The sequence below is a fragment of the Cynara cardunculus genome (genome assembly GCF_001531365.2).
Source record: "Cynara cardunculus var. scolymus isolate 2C chromosome LG 17, CcrdV1, whole genome shotgun sequence".
In the NCBI taxonomy this organism is placed as follows: Eukaryota; Viridiplantae; Streptophyta; class Magnoliopsida; order Asterales; family Asteraceae; genus Cynara; species Cynara cardunculus.
Window position 1 is genome coordinate 27,686,662 of NC_037544.1, and position 22,562 is coordinate 27,709,223.

At 36.3% G+C, this 22,562-nt stretch overlaps 1 protein-coding gene across 1 annotated transcript; it reads left to right on the forward strand.

Annotated features, from left to right (window-relative positions):
* Positions 1–4,431: 4,431 nt before the first annotated feature.
* Positions 4,432–9,960, forward strand: LOC112500115 (protein argonaute 2-like). The gene is made up of 3 exons (XM_025103421.1): positions 4,432–4,883; positions 6,554–7,751; positions 8,325–9,960. The coding sequence occupies exons 1-3, from the start codon at positions 4,460–4,462 to the stop codon at positions 9,736–9,738; spliced, it is 3,036 nt and encodes a 1,011-aa protein (XP_024959189.1). The 5' UTR covers positions 4,432–4,459; the 3' UTR covers positions 9,739–9,960.
* The last annotated feature ends 12,602 nt before the right edge of the window (positions 9,961–22,562 follow it).

Genomic DNA, 22,562 nt, shown 5'->3' on the forward strand with positions numbered 1-22,562 from the left:
AACTGAGATTTCATTGGCGGTATGCTATACGTACCAAACCAACGTTCTTTTGACATCAAGCTTTTAGATACAGAAGATATCACAGAATGCATGAATTGGTATGGTCTAAAAGAAGTAAAAGACTTAARAAATTCATTCACTCTACTCGGAGAACAACTGTTTTTACTATTTCTAATATCAAATAATTCATCAAAATTAAAATAAAATTTATAGCTCAACGCCCCGTCCTATACCGGGTTACATTAAAAGTGAGTTTAAACATAAATCATCTAAACATTCGAAAATAACAATAATATAATTCTCTAGGCGAGAACCTTGCCCTTGTCCACCCTTGAACCTCTTGCACCTGAGATGCGTACTAGTAGTCAGTTTTACCAAGCTCAGTGAGTTCATGATTTTTGTGCACAATCGTACATATCTCATCATGCATAAAACACACAATAACCAAAATAAAATAATATGCACATTTGTTTCAAACTCTTATTTAAATAATAATGGGATATCTTAATTTCCCATCGCGTTAAGATCTAACTGTCATCGGCACTTTCCCGAGTTATACGGCTATCCATTGTCCGATCACCGATCCCTAGGATGTGGCATCCCTTATGACTTTTGACCCCTTCCCATAACCGACAAAAGTATTGACCCGTTTATAGCATGTTAATTAATGTTTAAGCACGCGTAAACAAAATAGCATGCAACCCACAATAATAATTTATATATATGTAATAAACCCATAAACATGTATATAAAAAGATAACGTAATGCTCAAATAATTTGTACATAAGCATGCATCTTAGTTAAAGTCTCATGAAGACTCACCTCTACGTATAGGTCGATTCTAGTCAACACTCAATCGATAACCTACAACTTCATACCATAATATTTAATTAATGGTTTAACCTCTCGAAAATCAACTGAAAGTCAACCTTGGTCAACCTCAAAGTACTGAACTATATAATTCTCATACTCTAATTAATCTTTATAATTAGACAATCCCATCGTCCCATCTAAAAACGTTTCAAATAATTCGAATATCCCAAACGACGTCACTAAAAATGATTATTAACTCATTTAATGATTTTCTCTCTAGGAAATAATCAAGTAAATAAATTTAATTATCTAAAATAAATTAATATATTAACCAAATAAAAGATTTAAATTAATATATCAATTAAATTAGACATTAAATTAATTAATTATAACCTAATTAATAACTAAATCCCTGATTAATAAAAACCCAATTAATGTAATTAAAGCCCATCATGGAGCACGAAAACATAGCCCATAGCTCGTCCCGGCCCATAATGTGTCGCCGGACTCCGTTCGACGAAAAAACATGAATTCGTCCATTTTCATGGTTTTCATTCGTTTCTCTCATTTTTTATTACTGATTTCAATGATTTTCTTTTTCTTTACAAAATAACACCATCAAAATATTTTTCAACCCTAGAAACAATAATCATGAATTTTCATGGATTATAGTCTCCGAATTTGAGGTTTAGACGTTTTTACGCGTTTTCGAGCCTAAAGTTTATCCAATCAAATTAACCCAATTTAACGTCGTTTTTCACCATTTGTTTGCATAAAATCATGATACTCGTTATTCAACATAAATTCATAGCCCTTAAAATCAAATAAATAACTCTTATTTCAAGTTTTCTTACTCCGCCGTTATAGTAGCGTTTTTCTCGAAATACGTGACATACGACTGTTATTGGCCTCTAAACTTATACCATTCGAAAGAACATTGAATCCAACCATACATAGAATATCGAATTTGATTAAGAAATGTACCCCCAATCGTTTTTCGTTCGAAGAAAGTCTACTCATTCGACTGTCGATTTCTTACTTGTTTCTTCACACCACTTCATCTTTTCTTCATCCTCTCTATGTATTTTTTTTCTTAACCTTTCAACACCCATGGCTCCTCCCCATAATGATGATTATGGAAGTGATTGAATGAGAAAGTTACCAAAAATGAATCGGTTTCTGTAATATTCGGGTTTCAAGTTTTGATTTTAAGATTTTTGAATATATATATATATATATATATATACGTGTGTGTGTGTGTGTGAAAGGATTGTATGAAAGTGTGTGAAGGTGATGAGGTGTGTGTATAGCCGACTTTTGTAAAAGACGGCCATACACTTTGCAAGGGTTTTTCGATTCCTAAGAGTTTTTTTCATACATTGAGAGAATAATTGCAGGATTCAATCCGCTCAACATTTTAAGGTGAGTATTAAAAGTTTTGAAGTATCAATTGTTTGTATAACAATTTAATTGCTTATAGATCTGGTTTGTTATTACATTATATATATGTTGTTCTTGTTGTGCGGATTTCATCCTAAATTGGAATAGTGATGTCCGGTATGCTATCTAAATCAGACAAGAGGTGTCCGGGAATTACCTTAAACCGACTAAGCTTTGACCGGATTTGTCCTAAACTGCCTAAGAGGCAACCGAATTTGTCCTAAACCGCCTAAGAGGCAACCGGATTCTTCTTAAACCGCCCAAGAGGCAACCGGATTTCCCATAAACCGGCCATGAGATGTTCGGATTTGGCTAAATCATTCAAACACAACACCAAGAGTTGTCCGGATTAGATCTCCGGACAAGGATGACCGGACTTCAAATCCAGCTAAAGTGTTTGTATTTTTATTACCAGTTTTGGTTTTAATGGCGGTGTAACCGCGAGAGAGATGAAATGACGGTGTAACCGCGAGATAGATGAAATGGCGGTGTAACTGCGAGAGAGATGAAATGGCGGTGTAACCGCGAGACAGATGAAATGGCGGTGTAACCGCAAGAGAGAACGGATCTGTGACAAATATAGATAAAATTCTTGTGTTTGTACATGTTTGATTCTAAACTACTAGTTTAGAAAGTATGTTATTTATGTACACTCACCAGACCTTTTGGGTCTAATACTCAGTTGTTGGACTAACATGTTTTGCAGGTCATCATACCTCGCAAGATAAAGGCAAGGAAAAGGTTTAGTAATTGATGAAATAAGTTACTCATAAATGTATTGAAGAAAGTTATTATTAACCCGTGTTTTGTAAACTATACTATATTTTATTTTATGAGAATATGTATGTGGATTATCTGTACATGAAAATTGTGGGTTGTTACAGTTTCCTTTCATTAAGTTTGGCATATTGACGAAACCAACCTTTTACTTCCTGCTTTGTCACATTTGTCTATAGATTAAATTAAAGTAGCAAATCAAATTTCAAAATTTTCCAACGATTATTATACTCAAAATTATTCATTGGCTTAACAAATGGTTGATGATCTCATTTCCATAATCATCACCCCATTTTCTCCACTTCCCAAATTATAAATATATTTTTAAAATTGAAAATATTTAAATTGATTTATTAAATCCTTTAATTAACTACCTTTTATTTTATTACAAATTGTCCCAAATTTTGCGGTGTTACTCAAATAGTCCATGCTAAAAATTCTGTATATTGGTTAAGAAGGTGGGAGAACAGAAAAAGAAAAAAAACCCAGCTACCTAGTGTTTAAATTTCGAGCTCCGACAATAGGGGTTTCGTTTTTCAAGCTCTAGTAACCAAGGTTTTCAATTTCTAGCTTCGTTGGTCCAGTCCCTTCACGACCCTCACCCTCCAAGCACCACCCCACGTCTCCATCTTTACATATCACCATCTTCAACAGATAAAGGTAGGACGTAGTGTAAGAGTGTGTCATGATGGTGGAGGTCGGTGACGTACAGAGAAGAGAGGGGTCATCATTGGTCTAAACCACTCACTGTTTGTGCATGAACAAATGCCGATGGATGGTTGTAGCCGACATGGTTGCGGGAGGAGACCCAAATTTGTTCTCCGCATGTGTTCCTCTTCGATTTGCTCTTTTCGTTTATTCTTTCGAAGAGATGAGTGAGGAAACGAGATTTGTTGGTAGGGAACTCAAGAAAGTTGCATGTGTTGGCGGGTAGAGGTGTCGTCAGAGATGTTTGGTAAGAGGTATGGAACGGTTCATTGTAGAAATGGGGGGAGGAGGGTACATTGTGTGTGTGTGTATATATTATAATTAAAATAAAAATAATTAAATTTCATTTTCTAGAAAAAATGACAGAAATTTGTAAAAAGTCTAAAATACCCGTCACTTGTTGGACTCTTCCAACAGCCTTAAAAGGTAGATCTGATCGTTTTTACATACCACAAAGGACAATTTGTAATTTTAAAACCGTAGAAGCTGAAAGTGTTAAAAACAACAAACCACGAGGACCAAATTTGTAGTTTACCCTAAAAAATCAATTTAAATCAAGTCAACGTGAGGGTCAGCTGATTGAGCGTGTGAATCTTCTAGAACCATCGTATAAGCTCCATTTCATGTTGCTTTTCCCATAAAAACTGCAAATCCCCAAGAAACTGAACGTCAAGCTTTCTTCGCTCTTGGGAATCCAACATTTAACGTCTTCTTTGACGCAATGGATCGAGGTAACAACGATCGTGGGGATTATGATGGCCGTGGCCGAGGCCGTGGTGGAGGCAGAGGAGTTGATTTTTCTGGCCGCGGAACAGGAGGTGACTCATTTCGTCGCGGACGTGGCGGAGGAAGAGGAGGTGACTTCTCTGGCCGTGGGCGTGGTGGTTACGGTGGTGGAAGAGGCAGAGGCTACCAGCACCCACCGCGACACCATCAGTACGGAGGAGGAAGAGGCAGAGGCTACCAGCACCCACCGCAACACCATCCGTACGGAGGAGGTAGGGTTTCGGAGGGCGGCGATGATGGAAGCCATCCGCGCAACCGATCGGCAGAGGATCGGATGGTATCAGTAGGGACATCGGCCGGCAATGTTGCACCTCAGACTCTCACTCAGATTCTCACTCAGATGCTTGGTAGCATTTCTGGTATGCAACTTTTTGGACCTTGAGGTGATATATCTGCTGGTATTTAAGGTCATCTTAGATCATTTTTTCGTGAAGACCAACATCTTTGATATTAAAGTTTCAAAGGGTCAAAATACACGGTTACGCTGGTCTTTGAACCCACTGCCACTACTACCAAATCAGTCGGAGGCCACCGCCTTTGATATTATGAGGTGTAGACTTGAGAAAAGCGGTGAGAGTACTTTGTATTGTGTGAATGTTAAGTTATTCTTTGTGAAGCTTATATGTTGTGACGGTGGTGAAGGGGAATGAAGGCGATCACCTACACAATATAGGGGTACCATTATATATATATATATATATATATATATATATAGCATATATATCATGTGAATGATACATTACAGACACATCTGACGAGAAAAATGCATTTCTCGCTAGAATCTAACTATTTATAGGTTTGGGTTCCAATTAGAGAACTTGATAACGCCTATTATCACATGTGATTTTAGAGGTTCGTGTGACCGAACTTGAATCACATGTAATATTTAGTCTAAAATCATATAAGATATAGGCATTCTCTTATATTGATCTTGCTCGCGTTTGAACTTGAGGTGAATACCAAGAATTTTATTATGAGTTTGAATGTACTTTCTGGAAAACAATAAGGAAAATGATATAAAACAGGAAGGTAAAACTGATGCTAATGCTTGAGAAATCTATGGAGCAAGAGAGAGTAGAATATTAAGGGGCCGTTTACCTAAACGATTACCCAATAAGCACTTACCGGTAAAATTCAACACTAACGCTTACTTACCGGGTAAGATTTTGTTCACTAAAACGCATCATATGCAACAATTTATCCCGGTAAGCGCTAACCATGGTAAGAGTTCTCGTTCTCACTTATCGGGTAAGACTCTTGATTTTTGCCTTCGCTCTTACCGGGTAAGATTTTAGTCTTTGCCATATTCATCCGATAAAGTAAAGTGACTTGGTAAGCGCTTACCGGAGTAAGCGCTTACCGGAGTAAGCGCTTACCGGAGAAAGCGTTTACCGGAGTAAGCGTTTGGGACCTAAGTACCATTTCAGCATTATGAGCTGTAATATGACTGCTCAAAAATTATTAACATAAAATTGAAAGTAAATACTTTCTGTATAGAATTATCAAGAAGATCTTTGATGTTATCAGGTAAAATCAATGTTAAATATATCCCGCAATTCTAGAATTTTATTTAGTCATCAAGAATCCAGTATATTATAAGTTCGTATATAGTAACAATTAACATATAAACAGAAAGGATTAGGACTTGAAAATCAAAATTGATGATAAGCAGAAGAAATTTAAGTAGATCTTCTTTCATGCTTGTAGTCTAGTTTGTTTGTGTTTGTGCCTTGTTGTTTCATTTATTTATTATTTTATAAGCAATGGTCTAATTTGGATAGTATTTGTATCCATAGAGTAATATTTGTGACATGGAGTCTAGTTCTTTTCTTGGATGAGGTTGAATGCATTACTTAAGTTCATGAAATCAACTGTATGATGAAATCTTGATAAAGTCTGTCTATTTGAGTAACTTGTTTTTTAATCCCAAAGGCTTGCACATTGCACATTTCTGTTATTTCTTCTGATGTAAGAACTGTCACCTGATACTAAGACCAACTTTTTCTTTTACCATCATTGGATCTTCAAGTTCAGGAGGTTCCAAAAGCACGTCAACCTTCAAAGGGTAGCGTTGAAAATGCATTTAATCCGGTTAGGCGCCCAGACCGCGGTGGTACACTTGCATTGAGGACGGTAAAGCTTCTTGTCAACCATTTTCCTGTCTCATTCAATCCATCAAACACCCTACTACACTACGATGTAGAAGTCAAACGAGAGGGGTCTTGTGACAATCAGTCGGTTAAAAGGTCCATAACAAAGGATGATCTCCGTTTAATCAGGGAGAAATTATGTTCTGAGAGACCTGATTTATTCCCATTACTGAAAACTGCCTATGATGGCGAGAAGAATATTTTCAGTGCAGTTCGGTTGCCGGTAGGGACCTATAAGGTCCAATTATCTGATGGTGGTGTTACTAATGGCCGAACATATGAATTCACCATCAAATTTGTGAATGAGGTAAGGCTGTCGATGCTAAAAGACTACTTGAGCGGGAAATTTTTGCAAATTCCTCGTGTTGTGTTACAGGGAATGGACTTAGTAATGAAGGAAAATCTTTATTCTCACAAGATCTCGATTGGGAAGGGTGGTAGGGGGTTCTATCCTAGAGTGTTTGAAAAGGGGGATGATCTTTATTGTGGTGTTGCGGCATTTAAAGGTTTCCAGCAGAGTTTAAAGCCAACCTCCAATGGGTTAGCAATGTGTTTGGACTACTCTGTTTTGGCATTTCGCAAACGGATGCCTGTTATTGACTTTCTTAAGGAACGTATTCCCAGCTTTCAAGGAGTTGGTGACGTTCGTAGGCTACAGAGGGAAGTTACAGATGAATTGAAGGGCTTGAAGGTAACTGTGACTCATCGTCGTACCAAACAGAAATACACTATTGCTGGATTGAGTGATGAAATCACAAGGAATATCTTATTTGAGCAAGAAGACCCCAAGGGCAAAGAAGAACCAAAAACCGTCATGCTTTTGGCTTACTTTCAGGAGAAATGGGGCAAAGAAATACAATACAAAGATATTCCTTGTTTGCAGTTGGGAAGGGGTAAAAAGCCAAACAGTGTTCCAATGGAGTTTTGCGTGTTGGTTGAGGGTCAAAGATGTTCCAAGGAGGAACTGAGTAAGGAAGCCAACAAGAAACTAAGGGGCTTGTCGCTTATTCCTGCAAGGCAGAGAAGGACCGAGATACAAAGAATGGTTCAAGAGGAATATGGACCTCATGCCTCTAGGTATGTAGTATCTTTCACCCGTCATTTTTTTAGTAATCGTAAAACTGATGCTATATTTTATATCCGGCAAGTAAATGCTCAAATAGAAGCAGAATTAAAGTAAAAAAATCCAAGCGTAGAAACAACCCAAGAAAACATACGACAGACATGCGTTAACCCGCCAATTAAGATGAGTGATTCAACTAGATAAGCAGAAAATGTGATTCAATTAAGATGAGTGATTCAACTAGATAAGCAAGCAAATGAGAACTTAGCGGTTGTTTGGTTGGTTTTTCATTAAGTCCTATATAAAGATATGCCGACTGTTAAGTCCTGTATAGATAATGTTGACTCTGTTTATCAACTGGAAGGGGCATGTTTGGAAGAAAAAAACTTGGCTTTCTGCATAAAGCTCTCTCTAGAAGCTTACTGATAAACCACCTGCTATATCGTTAAGCAATTACCAAACAGTCATGTTTTCATTGCTGGTGTTCTCAGAAATCCCAATAAGCATGGTTGAAGTTGATTATGTTCATATTAGATTGATTTAGATTGCTGGTATCTTGTTTCTGATGTGTATTATGTGTTTAACAGGGATCGCGTCATTCAAAATTTTGAATTTGGGATTGGCATGAGCATGACAGAAGTCTCTGGCAGAGTGATGCCACCACCTAATTTGAAGGTTGGTTCCTCAAACGGCAGGATGCAGTCTATGGAAGTCGACAAGCTTAAATGTCAATGGAATCTTCTTGGGGGGAAAACTGTAGTCGAGGGAAAAGCAGCCGAGTGTTGGGCCTTGATCGATTTCAGTGCCGGCAAATGTAATACAGATTATTTTATTGACAAATTGATGAATCGATGCAGAAGCCTCGGTGTAGGCATGGAGGATCCTCTAGTGGTCCGTCTCTCTAATATGAGAGAACTGTCTAGTGTTGATGGGCTTTTTCGTCTTCTTTCAAACATAGTTGAAGAGGCTGATCGGAGATGCAAAGGGAAATTGCAAATTATCATTTGTGTGATGGCTTCCAGGGATGAAGGTTATAAGTCTCTGAAATGGGTCTCCGAGACAAGGATCGGGGTGGTGACTCAGTGCTGCTTGTCTACTGAAATCAACAAAGCAAATGATCAGTACTTTGCGAACCTTGGTTTGAAGATTAATGCCAAGCTCGGAGGTAGTAATGTTGAGCTTGTTAAAAGATTCAGTTGTTTCTCGGACGAGGATCACGTTATGTTTATCGGTGCCGACGTAAATCATCCTGCTGCATCCAACAAAACGTCCCCATCCATAGCTGCTGTTGTGGCTTCTGTTAACTGGCCTGCTGCAACCCGCTATGCTGCCCGTGTCTCCCCGCAGTTTCACCGACAAGAGGAGATTGAAAACTTGGGGAAAATGTGTTTGGATCTGATCAAAACTTACGAACAGGTGAATCGGCGTAAACCCAACAAGATCATTGTGTTTCGTGATGGTGTAAGTGACGGCCAATTCTATATGGTTCTCAACAACGAACTGGTCGATCTGAAATTGGCCATTTACGACGAAGATTACAAGCCATCGATCACGCTCGTAGTTGCACAGAAACGGCACACGACTCGTTTATTTCCAAAAACGGAGAGGGATGGGGTGCACCCTGGGAACATACCTCCAGGGACAGTTGTAGATGAAGGTATCATCCATCCTTTGGAGTTCGATTTCTATCTCAACAGTCATTTTGGAGGGCTGGGAACGAGTAAGCCGACACATTACTCGGTGCTGTGGGATGAGAATGGGTTCTCGTCTGATACGATGCAGGAGCTGATCTACTATCTGTGTTACACGTATGCACGGTGCACGAAACCCGTATCTCTCGTGACCCCAGTGTACTATGCGGATCTGGTTGCGTACAGAGGTCGTATGTTTCAAGAAGTGGCGGCACAACTTCCAGCGTTAGCGGCATCGGGTGGTTGGTACAATAATCAGGCGTTTTATAATCTGGAACCAGGGCTGAAGGATTGCATGTTCTTTGTGTGAAGGGAAGGAATGAGTTTGTGCGGGAATCTAATTCGTTTTTGTGTCTTCAGTTATCATTCCCTTGCTCCTTTAAACAGATATTATCTTATCTAATGCATAAGTTTTTTTTAACTGGAGATTAAATCCCTAAGTGGCCATGTGTTTACTGTTAAGATTTTCGATTGTTCCTATGATTCCTACCAAAGAAGTCATTTAATAAGTGAGGGTTTGGTAAATGTCGGTCTCTTTGGTTGGTACTGGTTTTTCATTACGTTTTATATGTATGTGTACATATTTATCCTATTCTCGTATGCATACATTGTCCTACAAAAATAATATATATCCAGATACCCTTACATACACATAGAGTCCAGTCTTATTACATGATTATGGTTATACTGGAGGTAGCACGTGGTTCAGTGTCCCTTGAGTGCCCGCCCTAGTAGCTAAGAAAAAAGTTGGTCTTTTAACTGATTGTGATCTAACAACTAGTATTGATCGAGTTTAACTAGCCTTGATCGAGCTTGATTTTGTTTTGTTTTGTTGTTCTCAAGTTAACTATTGCTTTCCTCAAAGTAAAACCGGACAAACCTTCATAAATTGAGTTTTAATCCACAACACGATCGTGGATTAAGCCTGATATCCTTAACCATTCGTTTTTTAATCGATCCTTATGTTTGAAATTCTCAACTTAATCAAATCCAAATACTTGAACCGACAGATCCTTGATGGTCCAATTCTCATATCTATTATACATTTCTTCTACTTCTAGTATGTAATAAATGTTATCTTGATAATAAAAGATTACACACAAATTCACATGAGTCATCTAATGCTTGTTAATCACCTGTAGGGTCAAGAACTTCATTTGGGTTTGGTCTTAAATCAATCTTGATCATCAAGTTTGGATTCAAACCGGTTATTTAATCCCGAACCAGTCTTGTTTAATCTTTTAACTATAGAATATATATATATATATATATATATATATATATATGATAAGTAAAATCTAAAACTTAACAAATTATATTTTTATAATGTCTCTCAAACTAGCCATGGTGAAAGGCAAATGTATTTCTACAACTTCAAAAATCAAAAAGCTACAAAAATAAATAGTCTGTTTTTTTAGCAACCGGTTTGATTGGGCCTATGAATGGGTTGGGCCTTGGGACTAACTAGGGCACGTGACCTTGCAATAATTATAGGATTGATTGGGCTTTTAGCCTTGCTTGAGGCCCAACTACAATTCTTTTATAACCGATACTAGTCGAGTCGAGTTGGTCTTAAATCAGTCCCGATCCTTGACCCATTCGTACATCCCTACATATAACAACAAAATAAAGAGATATCTCAGTAGAATGGTCAAAAAATCATTTTATTGATAGTCTGAAAGTCAAAAAACTGGGAACCATGAATCCTAATGTACGTTATATTTGATGTCTTTTTCTAAAAAGATTCCAAAATCATGCCCCGAAAGTCTAAAGACGTTATAAAAGAATTCATTTTGTGTGGATACGAGCATTAATTGCATGACAAAAAAAGCTCAACAACTTAATTTGAAAATAGAAATGAATGCTTGGAAGTAGAAATGGAAAATGATAAAGAAAACTCCAAATACACACCACAAGATGTCCCTTTTGGCTTTAAACTATGACAACCTCATTACCATTTTCTCATAGCCACAAAGTTAAACTAAAATAGTACCATCATCAATTATGTATAGGGCATAATTAAATAATATATATATATATATATGAGAACTGTGAGAACCTTAAAATTTTTTATCTTAATGTATTAATTGTGAGAAGGTTGTTTAATATTTTGTAAAAGTGGTAATATTATAAACTTGAAGGTGTACCTTCAGTGGTTAATATAAAGGCGGCCATCTTTACACGTCTTACCATAATATTAAGGTACTTTTGGATTTGGATGGGTTTTTCATTTCTTTTTTAGGGTTTTCTCCGAAAAGGATAACCAAAGAACTACTAAAAAAAAGATGAAAATGTATATCAATATGGATATTACATTAATAAGAAAAAAAGAGGGGGGGGGGGGGGAGTGAGGGATAACTTATAATTAGAATTGATGTAATCATCTTGTCATACACGTTAAATTATTTTAATCTAACGCTTTCGATAGGTTTTTCGGGGTTTTCCGGTTCTTTTTGTCTTTTCATATGTGTGTGTGTGAGAGAGAGAGAGAGAGTGTGTGTGTGAGAGAGAAATTGATTGAAATGTATTGTATCATGAATGAACCTTATGGATTACATAGAGATAAATAAAAGACTGATTTTGATTTATTAAAAGGGAAAGTTTAGAAAAATCCAACCAAGTATTCCATTTTAAATGGTGAAGTCATTGAACTATTCTTTAAATGAAAATATAATTAAACTTTATTATTTTGAATGATTAAGTCCAGAACTATTTTCTTGAATGAAAAAACTATTAACTTTTCTCATTTTGAATGATCAAGTCTCTGAACATTTTTTTTACAATAAAATAAACTACCGAACTTTTAGAAATTGGTTACTTACATCATTTTAAAAAAATCTATATGTAACTGATTAGAAAAATCTTAATGTAAAAAAGAAACCTAAATCAATTTCACCGTTCTCAAACCTTACGTCATTTCAAACCCCATGCGAACACCGGTAACACCCCCCTCACCACTCTTCGTCGGCCCATCGTCGTCCGTTCTCTATATTGCCTATCACTTTGTTCTCCCCCACCATCGGTCTCCCTCTTTTTGATATGTTTTTTTTATCTTTTGATGGATAAAAATAGATCAAAAAGAGGGAGATCGATGGCAGGGGCCAACAATGTGATATATGATATGAAGAACGGACAACGATGAGATAACAGAGAGTGGCCAGGGGGAGTGAGATTGTTGGGACTAAAATAGCCCCAAGTTTATGAAAGCTTTATAAAAGCAATATCTTGTATATGCACAATGGGCTTTCATGTAAATGACCCTATAAATATGAGTCATGGGCTTAGATTTTATAGTTGTTCATTCTTGTTAGTTTCACATGAGAGTCGTCTAAAGTCATTAAGAGAGTTCTATTATAATTTCTATTTTCTTCAATAATGGAATCTGACCGGTTCTTCAATCTCATCTCTTAATTACATCTTTTATCTTGATTTGTTGTATGATCTGGGATTCGTAATTGATATCGGAGCATTATCGGTCATTTTTCAATACGATCAATATTTCTGCAGCAGATTCAAGTGAAATTTTTCTGTTTTTATCAATGAAACAGTGCTCAACATGAACAAGCTTCATGTTCGACTGTTTTGGGATTAAATTGATCAATAGACCATGTTTTTGAATGTTCTAATCAAGTTCGTGCAAAAGGATTTGTTTTCTGGTGAATTTGAACACCTTTCAATCATCAATTTGGACTTAATTTGATGAATTTTGGATTTCTTGATGATTTGGTCGAACTTTTGGACTTAAACTACCAGATTTTGTTTCATCGCTCGTTGAATATGTGCTTTGAGCGACATATGTGATGAATATCTCCCAATGAAGATATGAAGCTAAGTTAAGCGATATCTTGAATTAATCAACCATTAAAATATGTTGGTAACTTGGTGTTTTGAAACTGCATTTGAGCGATATATTTGGACTTAGCAAAATTTTGCATGTTTTGAGTGATATTCGTGTTCATTGCCCAAAGCATTGCCCAATAACTATGTAAATCGTCTAAGTCATGAGCTTTTTTTGGAGTAAATCGCTCAATGTGCTGAGCGATAAATGAGTTTATCGCCCAAGAGCTAAACGGTATCCATTTCTTGTGCCTTGAAGTTTAAATCGCTCATGGTATCAGCGATATCCTTTGTTGAGTGATGACCTACTAAGTGGATCATTTGGTGGGCGATAACCATATGTTTAGCAGTTTGCCTTGTTATTCAATCATTAAGCGATAAAGTGTTGCCCGATATACTTATAATCCGCTCAAGCCTCAAGCGTGTACATTCTTTGTTGAGCAATAAAAGGAAGTTTGAGTATATCGCCCAAGGCATGGGCGATATACACTGTTTATCGAGTATACCACCCAAGGCGTAGGCGATATACATGTTTCATGGGGTTATCTGCCTAAGGCTTGAGCGATTTAAAAGGAATTCTTATATTCATCGCTCATATTTGAGTACCGTTGGTCCCGTTAGGGTCTACAAGATGTGTACAACAGTTTGTAGAAGGGGGGGGGGGATGAATACAAACACAAAAAACTTTTCAAATTTAAAATATATATATATTGATAAGGAAGGATCAATACAGATTTTACAAGATTGTTCGCAGAAAGATAAGTCAAATAAACCTATCTAAACAATCTAAAGTTACACACTAATTCTTAGCAAATAAAGAAAAGATTTGTTGTTAAAGACTTAGAGGAAAGTAAGTTCTATCTGGGAAATAACTTGTTTAGAATACAACAAAGAAATTCTAACTTGCTCTTGAAGATGAGCGTATGTTCTTAGATGTATATTTTCTTTTACTTAAGCGTAAGTAAGTTCAGAGTGAGGGTAAGAGTATCTCTGCATGGAGATAGAACACATCTATTTATATCGATTGCATTGAACATTTAATGCAACATGGTAGGGTTAGAACGCGTGTCAAGTCTTAAAGGGAAGCCTTGTCCTTTGCTACAATGAATAGTACAAAATTCTATTCATGAGCAGACATCCTTTCACAAAGTTGGTGGGTAATAGAGTCAACTAATAGGCTCCATACCGTACTAACGTTTAGAAAGGGTATGGGTTTGTCCTTTGTGTGTGCAAGGACAAGACAAAAACAATCATGCTCAACAAGTTTCTTTTGATCGCTGAATGCTGGAATAACCTGAAGGTCTCTTCAGCATTCGCTGAKGCTTGGGCAGTCTTCACACATATGTAGACAAGGTTGTAATCACCGAATACCGCTTCAGATCACGTACTCGCTAGTCTCTAATCTTCAGTTTCAGTCTTCGTCTTTTGCTGAAGGTTCTTTGGTGTGAGTGTTATCTTCTTGAATTATTGTTGTCGCTGATAGGATTTACAATACAAGTTTTTCAGTGATCACTGAACAGACTCAGTGATGATCGCTGGAACTGAAAACAGAAACATAAATACTTCGTATAGGGTAAAAGGGATTATCATCAAATCAATTAGAGAGAAGATCAACAATATCCCCCTATTTGATGATAACAAGATACATTTATCTAACTGTTTAATCTGGAGACCTAAAAAGAAGGTTAGTTCTCCCATCATGCTCTTCTGATATTCTTTCTTCATGCGATCAGCGAATCAAAAACACAAAAAGGGATTAGTGGAACCAAATATACTATCATCGACATAAATTTGGACTAGAATGATATGACCTTTAACTTTCCTAAGAAATAAGGTATGGTYAATCTTTCCATGTACAAATTTCTCAGAGATGAGAAACGAGGAAAGGGTATCATACCAGGCACGAGGAGCCTGTTTTAACCATTAAAGAGCTTTATCCAAACGATAGACGTGGTTTGGATACTTAGGGTCCAGAAATCCTGGAGGTTGTTCAACATAAACTTCCTCTTGAAGTTTTCCATTTAGGAAAGCGCTCTTTACATCCATTTGGTAGACTTTAAAGTCTCTATGGGCAGCAAAGGCTAGAAAKAGTTGAATTGCTTCGAGTCTAGCCACTGGTGCGAAGGTTTCGTCATAGTCGATCCATTCTTCTTGTCTATAACCCCGAGCAACAAATCGTGCCTTGTTACGAGTTACCACACCTTCTTCATCCAACTTGTTGTGATAGACCCACTTGGTGCCTATCATTATTTTGTCAGAAGGACGTGGGACAAGGTACCAGACTTTGTTTCTATCAAACTCAATGAGCTCTTCTTGCATGGCAAGGATCCAACAAGGGTCTGAGATAACATCATTGATTTTCTTGGGTTYAACTAAAGAAAGAAAGTTGATAAAGAGACAAATATTATCTAGACCATGACGAGTCTGAATACCTGCATCTAGATCACCAAGAATTTGATGAATTGGATGGTCTTTAGTCCATAGTTGAGCTGGTAGAAGATTATCATCTGAGTAGATAGCTTCAGGAACAAAGGATGAGGCTTCAGCTGCAGTATCTTCAGCAATTGGAACAACTGCTAAAGGAGCCTCAGATTCAGCGAGTGATATAGGTTCAGATGTTGAAGGTATTTCATTCACTAATTGATCAGTGTTTAAAGTAGAAGGAGGAACACAACTAATGGGCAAAGCAACGATCTCTGAAGAAGATACGTTAAATTGACTAGCTGTAACTGGAATGATTAATGGATCATCTTCAGCTTCAGGGGCTTCAGTGTTGAGAGGAACACTGAAGGAAGCTCAGGTTGTCCATAGTGAGAAAACATCCAGTTTTCTAATTCATCATCATCATTCAAGATGGGTTTTGAATAGCTAACTGAGATTCATCAAAAGTGACATGGATAGTTTCTTCTATCATCTGTCTTCGTTTTTTGAATACTCTGAAGGCTTTGGATACTGAAAAATATTTTCAAGAAAGATTCTTTCATCAGCTTTGAGGTTGAACTTCCCGAGTTGGTCACGGTTGTTGAGAATATAACATGTGCAACCAAAGATGTGTAGAAAGCTAATAGAAGGCTTTCTTACATGGAAAAGTTCATAAGCTGTCTTCTTGAACCTCTTGACGATCAGCGACCGATTTTGAGTGAAACAAGCGGTGTTGATAGCTTCAACCCATAAATGAGTAGGGAGATGGGACTGGCTGAGCATTGATCGAGCAGCCTCTATGATTGTTCGATTTCTCCTTTCAGTGAATCCATTTTGCTGAGGAGTTCTCATTGAAGAAAAGTTATGAGAAATTCTCTTGTCCTCAAAGAAGTTATCCATAGTATTGTTTTTGAATTCAGTACCATGGTCATTTCTAATAGATCGTACTTTAATGTTGTTAAGTACTTCTATTTTCTTGATGAACAAAATGATATCTTCAGGTGCTTTATTTTTGGATATGAGAAAGAAGACCCATGTGTACCTGGAATACTCATCAACAATGACGAGTGTATACTTCTTTCCAACGATAGATTGCACGTTGACTGGACCAAAGAGATCCATGTGCAGTAGTTGAAGATGTGCAATCACTGAAGATATTTGCCTTGATTTAAAGCTAGCTCTTGTTTATTTTCCTTTTTCATACGTAGAGCGAAGAGATTCTGTTGGGATTGAATTTTAATGTTAAATTGTATTCGTCTTGAAAGTCTATAATTGTAAAGTTAGCATGTTTGACTTTGCTTGTAATGTTGACTTTGACTAGAAGGGTTCAATGTTTGACCCTATATATAGATTTGTCTTCTAGTGAATTAGTATGTAAGAGCTTAATTGTGTGATACGTTCATTTGAGAGAATTTATAGAAGTTTGACTTGTTGACTATTTCTCTCAACTCCTTCATAGATGCTCTTGAATGTTTATATGAATCTGCCATTAAATCTTAGTAGATATTGAAGATTGATCATATTGTGGACTAACATATTCCTTTGCAAAGGAGTGTTGAGGAAGACTAGTGACAAGATCATTTCTAGACAACTCACTGAGTGTCTTGAAGTTAAGATGATAGAGTCGTTTGTGCCACAACCAATTGATGTCTGACGAGGCTTTAGAGAAGAAACAGTTGTTCTCAGTGATAGAAGAATCCATATTGATAATATAGACATTCTCCTAGCGAGAATCGGTCAAGGCAACCTTATCATCTTTGTCGTAAATGCAACACGAATTCTTAGAGAATTTTACTGTGTAGTCTTTGTCACACAAATGACTGATGCTGAGGAGGTTGTGCTTCAGTCCTTCAACGTATGCAACTCGTTTGAACGTGGTTGCACCATTGGTTAATATACCAAAACCTTTGGTATATCCTTTTCCGTTACCTCCAAAGGTCACGGAAGGTCCTCTTTCTTCCTTGTAGTTGATAAACAGGGTTTTGTCTCTAGTCATATGCCTTGAGCATCCACTATCTAGATACCATATGCCTTTGACATCCTGAGCAGGAGAAGAGGATGAGGGATCATTTGAAGTAGATGTCTCTGAAGCTTCTTCTTTGACATTCTTGGCTATTAAGTAGAGATAGGCTGCATCTTCCTCATCAGATGAATCAGCCCAGTCATGCTCTTCAGCGACAAGACCCTTAGCCTTTCGCTGGTAGTTCTTCATCTTCTTGTACTTCTCCTTCAGCTTCTGGTATTTATCATCCCTGGACCTGAAGGAGGATGGGGTTTTGGAAGATGGCATCGCAGTCTTCTTGGATCTACATTCACCTGCAAAGTGTCCTGTGCGGTGACAATTGTAGTAGATCGCTGAAGCCTTGTCTATTTTATCAGACTTTGGCTTTTCCTTTAAGGTCAGCGAGGGAGATCTGCGGAAGTTGCTTTTCTTGGTGAATCTCCTAAAATATTTAGTCAATAGCGCCAGGGATTCATCAAAACCTGTAAGATCATATTCTGATACATCCTCAGAGTTAGTAGAGTCTAACTCTGTAATAACAACAGGAGAAAGAGAAGAAGAAAAAAGAAGAAGAAGGGGTTTCAGTTGAAGCTTCTTCAGAGATCAAAGCTAACGGAGAGCTCTTCATTTCTCTGGAATCTTTGATCATATTCCTTTTCAGCTGACGAGATTGCTCATGGTTAAGCAAGATCCCGTAAAGAGTAGAAAGAAAGAGAGAGGACATATCATTGGACATCTTGAGACACATAGAATAAGTGTCCCAAGATTCAGGAAGATATTCTAGAAACTTAGTTAAAGTTTCAAAATTAGAATATTCCCTGCCAACAGTCCTAAGATCAATAAGAAGACAATTAAAACGTTGATGTACTTCAGACAGTGTCTCAGTCTTTCCACAAAGAAAGCTTTCATACTGCCTTACTAAGTTAATCTTCCTTGATTCTTGAACCTGAGAGGTTCCTTAATATTGAACACATAGAGTGTCCCACATGGATTTGGAGATTTTGAGTTTCATCACTAAGTGATAAACCTTATCAGGAAGAGACATAGCTATTATAGACCTAGCACGAGTGTCTATAGCTATTTTCTTCTTGTCTTCATCGCTCCATTGGTGAGGAAGCTTTGGAATCTGCCGTTCAGGAATCACGACAATAGTAGCTGTTTCAGGAACATCCAGAGAAATAGCAAATGGTACATATGGTCCATTTTCTATGTAGTGTGGAATTTCAGGATCCACACCTTCCAGAAAGAGGGACTTCCGATTTTTCCAGAGACTAAAGTTGTCTCGGATTAATCGGAGAGGTTTGACAAGAGAGTCATTGTCTTGAAAGTATGTGTTTGTGTTTTGTAAAGCCATTTTAAAAGCAATAAAATTATCTAAAGAAGGAGATAATATAATGCAGAAAACAACTAAACAACTAGAGAAGATAAAACACTGCTCTGATACCACTTGTTGGTCCCGTTAGAGTCTACAAAATGTGTACAACAGTTTGTAGAAGGGGTGGGGGATGAATACAAACACAGAAAACTTTTCAAATTTAAAATATATATTGATAAGGAAATGATCAATACAGATTTTTCAAGATTGTTTTCGAAAAGATAAGTCAAATAAACATATCTAAACAATCTAAAGTTACATACTAATTCTTAGCAAATAAATAAAAGATTTGATGTTAAAGACTTAGAGGAAGGTAAGTTCTATATGGGAAATAACTTGTTTAGAATACAACAAAGAGATTCTAACTTGCTCTTGAAGATGAGCGTATGTTCTTAGATGTGTATGTTCTTTTACTTAAGCGTAAGTAAGTTCAAAGTGAGGGGTAAGAGTATCTCTGCATGGAGATAGAACACATCTATTTATACCCATTGCATTAAATGCACATTTAATGCAACGTGGTAGGGTTAGAACGCGTGTCAAGCCTTAAGGGGAAGGCTTGTCCTTTGCTACAATGAATAGTACAAAAACGTATTCCTGAGCAGACATCCTTTCACAAAGTTGGTGGATAATAAAGTCAACTAATCGGCTCCATACCGTACTAACGTTTAGAAAGAGTTTGGGTTTGTCCTTTGTGTGTGCAAGGACAAGACAAAAACAATCATGCTCAACAAGTTTCTTTTGATCGCTAAATGCTGGAATAACCTGAAGGTCTCTTCAGCATTCGGTAAGGCTTGGGAAGTCTTCACACATATGTAGACAATGTTGTAATCACTGAATACCGCTTCAGATCACGTACTCGCTAGTCTCTAATCTTCAATTTCAGCCTTCAACTTTCACTGAAGGTTATTTGGTGTGAGTTTTGTCTTCTTGAATTATCGTTGTCGCTAATTGGATTTACAGTACAAGTTCTTCAACGATCACTGAACAGACTCAGTGATGATCACTGGAACTGAAAACAGAAAAATAAATACTTCGTATAGGGTAAAAGGGATTATCATCAAATCAATGAGAGAGAGGATCAACAAGTACATTGTTCAAGACTCTAAGTGCTTAATTTGTGTGCTTATTTGGTTTTTTTGCCCAAGATCACCTTGTACTTAATGATTAAGGTGTTCATTTTATCAAAAGCTTGCCCTTTGTAGCATTATCGCAAAGTTTGTCAACTTTTGACTTTTCAAAGTCAAAGTTTGATTTTTGGTCAAAAGCTTATTGTTTTAAAGCCAAATTTGAAAAGATTTCAGAACTGGGTGATTGGATTGGTCAGAGTTTGAGTATTTTCAATCATTATTCTAGAGTTTTCTACAAGAGGGCAGACCGCTAAATGCTTTAAATCATCATTTTTGACATGATCAATCAGAGATTTTGAAGGTCAGCAATCAATATTCTGGAGATTCTGGAATTATCAGATCTTTGAGTGTTCTCAGTCATTCATCTAACCTGATCAATTAGAAGTTTGAATGCATTCAATAATTGTTATGAAGTTATGGTTGTGACTTAGAGTTTTGAGTGCCAAAAATCATTCAACTATCTGAGAACTTTGAGTCTGAGTTTGGTTATACAGTCTTCTGAAAGAGTAAAGGGAATAGACTTATCTTTCTTGGTTGACTTGTTGATCTAAGAAGCCTTATGTTCTTAATGCTGATGTTTCTTTCATGATCTTACTAATAAAGGTGTTTGCTTTCGTTGTTCAAGCTGGCATTGAAACCCCATTTTGTGAGCTTATCAGATCATGGTCTTAAGCTGAATGCTTATTCGACTCATGGTTCAAGGAAATATTCTTTGTTATAAGACTAATTCTACACTAAAATGTCACGTAACTCGCTCATTTATCTATCCATAGTTGGATGAATTAGTTGTTTGCAGACCATCAATGATTATGAGGTTCAAGGTTGTGTTGAGTTGTCTGCAGTTAAAGCTGTATTTGTGCAGTCAGTGGTGCTGAATTCACATTAAATCTTATTTTAAAGTTGAAACTAAAGAATAAGAGCTTTATTCAATGGGGGAGCTTAAAGTACTTTTTGAAGTCGGGCACACCAAAGTTTTTTAAAGAAAGCAAGGGGAGAAAATCTAAAGGCTTCTGAGAGATGTTTGTTTTACAAAACTTTGGGGGGAGATTGTTGGGACTAAAATAGCCCCAAGTTTATGAAAGTTTTATAAAAGCAATTTCTTGTATTGCATTGTATTGTAATATCTTGTATACGGGCAATGGGCTTTCATGTAAATGACCCTATAAATAGGAGTCATAGGCTTAGATTTTATAGTTGTTCATCCTTGTTAGTTTCATTTAAGAGTCGTCTAAAGTCATTGAGAGAGTTCTGTTGTAGTTTTTATTTTCTTCAATAATGGAATATGGCCGGTTCTTCAATCTCATCTCTCAGTTACATCATTTATCTTGATTTGTTGTATGATCTGGGATTCACAAATACCGTTGTCTGTCAGAGGTTTGAAGGGCATAAGGCTTAGGAAAGGTAAAACTGATTTATGTTGCTTTTTACTTTAAAACCTTTCGAGACGGTTACATGTAGTTTTTTTTATGTTAAAAGAACATAGATAACGAAAATGAGAAAAAAAATGGTTCAGTGACTTAATGTATACTATATTATAAAGGATTTGACAAAAACTCTTAAAAACCATTTTTTATGCATGAAGTACTGTTTATTGAAGCATACTACTTAAAATTCAAGATTACAAGTAAATTATATATAAGTACAACTTATTAAAGTTTCATGTTTGAATTCGTGTAACTAACTTCAGATAATAATCAAATAAAGGATAAACATTTTATTTAAATATAAAAAACTAAAATATAATTAGGATAATTATTGAGTTTTAACAAAATACTTAATTATTATCTTTATAAAAAATTATATTATTAAACTAAAAATAAAAAAATGAACTAAAAATACACAAAAACGAGAAATTTTAAATAGTTAGTCTGGTAATAATATCAATATTTTTTAAAAAAATTTATGATATCTTCATATTTATATTTTATTCAAAAATAAAAACATTATCGTTTTCTCAAAACCACATAAAATCGTATTATAACATCAACTAAGATAAAAAAACGAAATACTAAAATCGAGATGTATCTCACTGCTTTGTGCGAATACTTTTCTAGTTATTCAAATAAGAAAATTTAGTTGTTTTTCCACTTAAACAAATAGTTTAAGGACTTAATTATTCAAAATGAGAAAATTTAATGGATTTTTCCTTAAAAAAATAGTTTAAGTATTTAATCATTAAAAATGAAATAGTTCATTTAAAATGTTTGTTAATTATTTTTGGAGATCATACAACTGATTTAATTCTTTCCTTATTATTTCGTATTGTACGGCTACAAATCATTATGTATCAATTTGTGTCATTTTATACCGGAATATTTTTTAGGGTGTGTTTGGTACGTTGGACAGGGTGGGACAGGATAGGACATAACACA

What these genes read in the sequence shown, in the direction of transcription:
- LOC112500115 (XM_025103421.1), top strand. Translation starts at nt 4,460, where the DNA reads ATGGATCGAGGTAACAACGATCGTGGGGATTATGATGGCCGTGGCCGA. An exon ending in GATGCTTGGTAGCATTTCTG is followed by an intron (nt 4,884 to 6,553) that starts GTATGCAACTTT and finishes TGGATCTTCAAG; the next exon opens with TTCAGGAGGTTCCAAAAGCA. An exon ending in TATGGACCTCATGCCTCTAG is followed by an intron (nt 7,752 to 8,324) that starts GTATGTAGTATC and finishes TGTGTTTAACAG; the next exon opens with GGATCGCGTCATTCAAAATT.